The sequence below is a fragment of the Embiotoca jacksoni genome, unplaced genomic scaffold (assembly GCF_022577435.1).
Source record: "Embiotoca jacksoni isolate LCO1_2020_lvr unplaced genomic scaffold, fEmbJac1.0.p SCAF_27, whole genome shotgun sequence".
NCBI classification, from domain to species: Eukaryota; Metazoa; Chordata; class Actinopteri; family Embiotocidae; genus Embiotoca; species Embiotoca jacksoni.
The window spans coordinates 2,451,039-2,457,500 of NW_027185378.1; the positions used below are offsets into that span (position 1 = coordinate 2,451,039).

The following is a 6,462-nucleotide window of genomic DNA, read 5'->3' on the forward strand; positions in this document are numbered from 1 at the left end:
TGGATTTTCACATTTAATAATAGACAAAAATGTTCTGTCATTCTTTTATGTACATCAGTAATTACAAGGTCAGTAAGCTAATATCCTCAAGTTTTACATGTAGTTTTCATCAGCTTCTAGTAATGCTTGTTCATCTTACGCTGCTGTCTTACATACAAAATAATGCTATGTACTGTAGTCACATTTTAAAAGCCCGGAGAGGTTTTGCCATAAATGATTTTTTTTTTTTTTTTTTAAACCATTCAACAAAAATGTCATTCACAATATTTTCTCATTATTTACAAAAAAAAACAAAAAACAGCAACTTGCTAAATTATACATATTAACAAACTACTTCCTCAGTATATATAATGCCGCTATACAAAGAGACAGAAAGAAAGACAGAGAGGGTAACGCCTGCTTTTACAATGACCGTATTCTGAGGCTTAAACCTGCGTATCAAAGCATTTTAAATACATATTAATGCTGCCAGTGTTTGACAAAAATCTACTCGCACTGTGAATATTAGGGACACTTCCAGTAGCTAATCACACTTCATAAATATGTATTTTTCTGTACATTTTGTATCAGTTAATACAGAGATTAATGAGCTGAAAATAAGGCCACTGTAAAGCGTTACCCGGTAAAGTTTGAGGCGTTAAAAAGCGGGGCGAGACACAGGAAGCTGCCCTGATTTTCAAATTAAAAACTGGAAACTGGACATGTGAGCGGGGCAGTGACCGTGTTCCAACGCTCTCGCACGTTTTCCCTTTAAAAAAACAAAAACAACAACAAAAACCCAACTTCCAACACTCTCCTCGCAGATGTTTAGAGCAGCTCGGGGGACACTTCACACTCCGGCAGCTCCAAACGGAGGCGGGCGGTAATCATCCAGAAAATCTGAACTTCAGGACCCAGGAGTTCCTTAAATGCAACGCCAGTACAGTCGACGCAGTAAAGTTCATGTTTACCAACCGGGCTGAGCTTTGATGCGTCACGCCGATTCAAACCTCAGTGAGCTCGGCTCTCTCCGGACTGTTTTGTGCTCTAAAGTTTAGATTATACATTTCTGTGAGAGCTCGAATTTGTAATTCAGGTACATTTTTTTCCTCATAAAAAAATTTCAGACTTCTTATTCTTCATATTCTTTTTTGCAAACTGGTTGGAGATCCCGTCACCAAGATCATCCACCACCATTCATGACAAGCTGACAGTTTTTTTTTTTTTGTTTGTTTTTGTGGAAAACACATCATGGTGAAGTTGATCATGTAAAAAAAAAAAAAGTTTTCCTGCAGTTTTTCTTACATTCCTAAATCTAATATTAAAACTGAAAAAGAAGGTTTGGTCTGTTGTGAGGTGTGTCAAATAAAAATAAACCACAGAGGTAAAAGTAAACATCTGAGATGATCTCGTGGACATTGTGAGAACCAGGATCTGGTGGTTCATATACATCTGAGCCTCTGATCGTTAACCACTGCACTGCCCCGTCACCCGGGGCCAGACAGGAAGTGATGACGGCCCCCGGTTGGTCCAGTTTTTTTTTTTTTTTTTTTTTTTTTTTACAGATTTGACCTTGGCTGCACAGACGATTTTTCATTTTACATTCATTTTAGAGAGAAACAGAAAAACAAAAACAAAAAAAAACAATCTTCTTTCCGTGAGAAATTATTACTACAGTACACCTGAATCAGTCAGACAACAGATTCATTTATGAAGTGCTTCTTTTGCAAAATGAGATCTCTGCTTTGCGGGAAAACAAAACAAAAAAAAATGAGAAAGATTCGCACCGACGAAGACGGCTTCCGTTATAAATGCTGTCAGCGGAGGATGTAATGAAAGCGGCTGAGCATCGTGAACGGAGAGCGCGTTCAGTTAAATGGAAACATTGTGGGAGATGCTGGCGGAGGACTGAGACGTAGAGCATGTTCGGTTCAGGCGTTCGATGGCGGTTAACGGGACTTTGCAGGTTAAACTTTTTGTCTCCACCAGCTCAGGATCACAATTTAGTTTCAGGTCTTTGTTTTAAGTCAAATCTGATGAATTAAGACACCAATTTTTTTTTTTTTTTTTTTTTTTTTTACCGTTTTAACCAGATTTGGTATCTTTACAAAGCAAATTTGACTCAAATCAGTGGAAATAGTGCAATTTCTGCAAAAGAAAAACAATATTGTTGTCCTCCAAGAGGCAAAAAGTCCTCTACATTCCAAATTATAAACACCATACCTAACATTTTACCACTAAATAAGATATTTTCCTAATTGAATAGAAGCTGCAGTCAACTGGTAGGACAGGTAAACACGAGAAGCAGTGACAGGTGAGCGGGAGGAAAAAACTGTGAGAATAAACCTGGAGCTTGTTCTCCTCACTGTTTTCAGATGGACAGAAATCAAATGTTTTCTGCAGATCTGGAGAACTTTTTGGTGGAGGTGGACATTCAGCTAACGACGAATCAAGTTTTGCGCAGAAGCAACAGAACTAAACATCAAAACCTGCAGCATCATGACCACTAAAAAAAAAAAGAAAGAAAAGATTACTCTCGTAAAGGAAGGAGAAAATAACAAGTGACGATAAAGAGTGTAGGTGCAGCTCATGTTTGAACGGCTCCGAGTTCTTAACGCCATGATCCTCGCTGAGTGGAGTTGGGAGCACATGAGGCACTCTATAATTACAGAATGTCAACTTTGTTCATGCTTTCTGCTCTGACCTTTTCCCAGTGCTAAAAGTGTGCCCTTTAACCAGACGGTGAGCAGTTCTAGTACGCCGAGCACATGTGAGAAAGCCTGGAACTAAATACGACGAGCTCTTTAGAGCAGAATGCGACTTATTAAATCCTTCTATTACTGCACTTCTGCAAAAGGGCGGGAAGTTAATAACCTCGCGTGGCAGCGGTAGATATAGTTTCTATATTAATGCGTGTGTTGTGTCTCTGCAGTCAGTCAAAGGCCAGGAAGGTGTTCAAAACATGCAATTCATGGTTTGCAAAAGATGTCCGAGAACGAAGCAGGAACACACGGTGATGCCCGAACAAAACAGAAAATGACATTTCAAAGCAACAGCTCTGTGTTAAAGTAGCAGCCTGAGTTTTTCTATTTCCTCTTAGTGTCTTGTGTGTGTGTGTTTTTTTTTCCCCTCTCATTTTTCAGGACCATGGACAGAGCGAGTAAAGCACATAGAAAGGAAGAATAACAAACAAGATCATTTAAAAAGCTGATTTTTGAGGGGAAAAAAAACAAAGGATGTTTTGTTTTTTTGGTTTTTTTGTCTTCCGTGAGATACGGCCAATTCAAAAGTCCCATTTAACAAAGCTGCTCTTCAGGAGAGAGACAGGGACACTTGCGCCGAGTTGTCTGCCTGGTACCGTTTTGTAAATACCACGTCAGCTGTGTGAATATGAAGACAGACGTCAGTGCAGCGGGGGCTAACGGGGGCAGCTGTGGATAAGCTCGGGGTACGCGGAAGAATTTCGATGGAACGGCGGGCCGAGAGAGGCGGAGCTTCTGGTTTCAATTCATGCGCCGCAATTAGAGGCTATGGATCGCCCGGGCTCACGCAGATCAACCAAATCACCCCCGGCGATCGGACTCAGGCGATCTATAGGAGGAGCCCGACACGAGAGACGCTGGATTTCACCGCAAATGGACGAGCAACCAGCTGGAAACGCTTCAATCGCGATCCAGCCGGCTTGGGCGAGACGCTGCTGTGGTTTTGTTTCGTATGCAGCCTCAGTGCCGGAGAGTCTGTGGACACGGGACGGCTCAGCAGCCGGAGACGGAGAGGCGGGAGGAGACGAGCGGCAGATTAGAGACCTCGCAGACTCTTTAGACGGGCTCCGGGCGGCACCGGTAAAACCTCCCGCAGTGGATCCTCATTAAAGGAAACCCGCTCCGAGGTCAAACCGCACAGGACTCCGGTGACACCGGGCCTCAGCGCCGAGCTGTGAACATGACAGCAGGAGACAATGGTGGACAAATGGAAACAAAGGCTTGGAAAAACTAGCTTTTTAGAAGTGTGTGTGTGTGTGTGTGTGCAGCTCAGCTTGTCCAGTTTGTTCCTGCCTTCAAAAATAACACAATACAAAAGAACAACCAAAAAAAACCCAATAATTTAAATTAAATGAGAACATAGAGGGTCGCAAAGTCTCTGAAATCTTCCAAAAAATTATGAGACGAGGATCTCTTCTAGCAGCAAGCCGCGGCCGCCTCGACTCCAACGAGGCGGTGTCGACTAAATGTAAAATGTTATTTTTTTAATTTTTTTTTGAGAGGAAGGGGAGGAGTCAGCACCTGCTCTGTCCCTCCCTCTCTCCCCCCGCCCTCTCTGTGCCCAGTCAGTTGGAGGGGACCCCAAATGTTCCTGCAGGACGAGAGGGAGGCCGCGGAGACTTCAGTCCGCCGGACGACTCGGCCCCTCAGCACAAAATGTTCCAGTCCTGCATCCCAGCATGCACCTCTCCCCGCCAGAACGGAGCTGGCGCAAGTCTCTGAAGGAGGGGGCCGAGGCCGGTGGGGGCTGATGGGAGAGCATCGGGTGCCGGGATGGTTGGAGAGGGGGAAAAAAAAGGGGGGGGGGGGGCGTGGTCAGATACAGGTGGAGGGCTGCGCCGTCGGCTGCTGTTTACGGTTTCTCAGACCTCCGGACTTCTCCTTGTAACCCAGACACATCTGCTGGGAGACGTCGACCAGGGCGCTGGCCACCGCCAGACCTACACACACACACACACACACACACACACACACACACACACGGAGAGAAACATACTTTTTTTTTTAAACCTTTTTCAAGTTTCGGTAAATGAAAACTGTTTCTAACATTTGTTCAAATACATTTTAATACAATTAATACTTTTTCATGATCAGTTAATTATAAAATCAAATATCTGAGACGAGAGGTTGGAAAGTAGACAAAAAAAAGACGGTCGGGATTAAAAATGGGTGTAATTGATCTGAACCCGCACACTGAAACTGTCCTCTCACATCCCGTTTACTGAATAATAATATAGGGCCATTTCACAACCTTTTCCACAACAGACATTTTTGACTCATCACAGTAGAAAAAAACTTTGGTTTTACTGATAACATTAAGAAATGGTTCCGTTCTCTTTAAGTATACCATTAATTATTTTTCTTTTTTCTTTACACCTATTGTGACATGTCAAAATATCTGCAGTGGAAAAGGTCAAGTAGAAAAGAAATCAATGTACTTTTGAAGTAAGATAGAAAATCAGATCCGAGGTCAAAGTGTGATGAACACGAATCTTTGACCTTTTCTGGAGTCTTACAACCATCAGCAACTTCAAGATTAATCTTTGCAACTGTTTATACACCAATTAAATCTTGATTAAAAGGGTTCCTGTGTCTTCAATTAATCACGACTCCACTGCCCATTAATTTTCAATAAATCAGTAAACATTAGCTTGTGGAGATCCAGATCCAGTAGTTTGTTGCATCCTGTAGACCGCCGGTTGATCTTAAAACTATTGGAGCAGTTTTTAACCAATCAGCAATGACCACCATATAACATTAATACTGCATCAAAACAACAGAGAGCCTCCTCTAATGTGAGCAGAGTGCAACGCCATGTCAGTCAGTCAGTCACCATAGCAACTGTATGTTGTGACCCGAAACTCTACCACCGCCATTATCAGACCTACGGCACTTCACTTAAAGAAGACGTAAGGTCATTGCACTTATCCACCCACACTGGTCCCTGACTGGTCAAATCCCTTCAGAGTGAACAGAGTCTCAGGCTATAATCACAGCGAAGCTGGGCAAAAGTCAGGCCCAAGAACAAGATGGAAATTTTTACATTGTAAAATGTCCCCTTGTTAAATATCATTGTCATAATTCTGTTAAAAAACAACAACAACAACAAAAAGTCAGCGATCCCCGACATACACAATCAAAAATGTTCGATCATGTGTTTATGGCTGCTAGATCGCATCAAATTTGAAACACTGAAGTACCAATACTTCAAAAAAAAACATTTTTAGTCAGGCTACACTTAAAATATGGGGCTACTATTTACTGCAATAACTGTGTGGAAGCTGCTGGTGTGTGTAAACCACACACACACACACACACACACACACACACACACACACACACACACACACACACACACACACACACACACACACACACAGGTGGTGAGATCACAGGCAATCATTAACTTATACCACACTTCATTAACATTTATTAATACTCTCTGAGCCATGAAATTCCAATAAACTCCATTTATCACCAATAATGAATGCATTTACCCCGATGAAGTACACATAACTAACGGCAAAAATAAAAATCTCACGTGCTCTGAAATCAGAGCGTCCTCTGCGGAGCGGGCTGCAGCCACGCGTCTAAAAGTGGGCGCAGGACGGTTGAAAATCACCCAAATGAGGCTCGGATTCCAAATCAGAGATAATCTGTGAGCGCTGACATCCTCAAAAAAAATCACTAACAGCTTTTTAATTTCGTTTTTAAAAGTTAC

At 42.4% G+C, this 6,462-nt stretch overlaps 1 protein-coding gene across 1 annotated transcript in view; it reads right to left on the reverse strand.

Moving 5' to 3' along the window:
* Positions 1–6,462, reverse strand: part of atrn (attractin) — a 112,586-nt gene continuing 106,124 nt past the window's right edge. Inside the window, exon 29 of the mRNA XM_069160763.1 lies at positions 1–4,681. Within this exon, the coding sequence (XP_069016864.1) occupies positions 4,557–4,681 (125 nt within the window). The 3' untranslated portion in view covers positions 1–4,556. The remainder of the gene's footprint in view (positions 4,682–6,462) is intronic.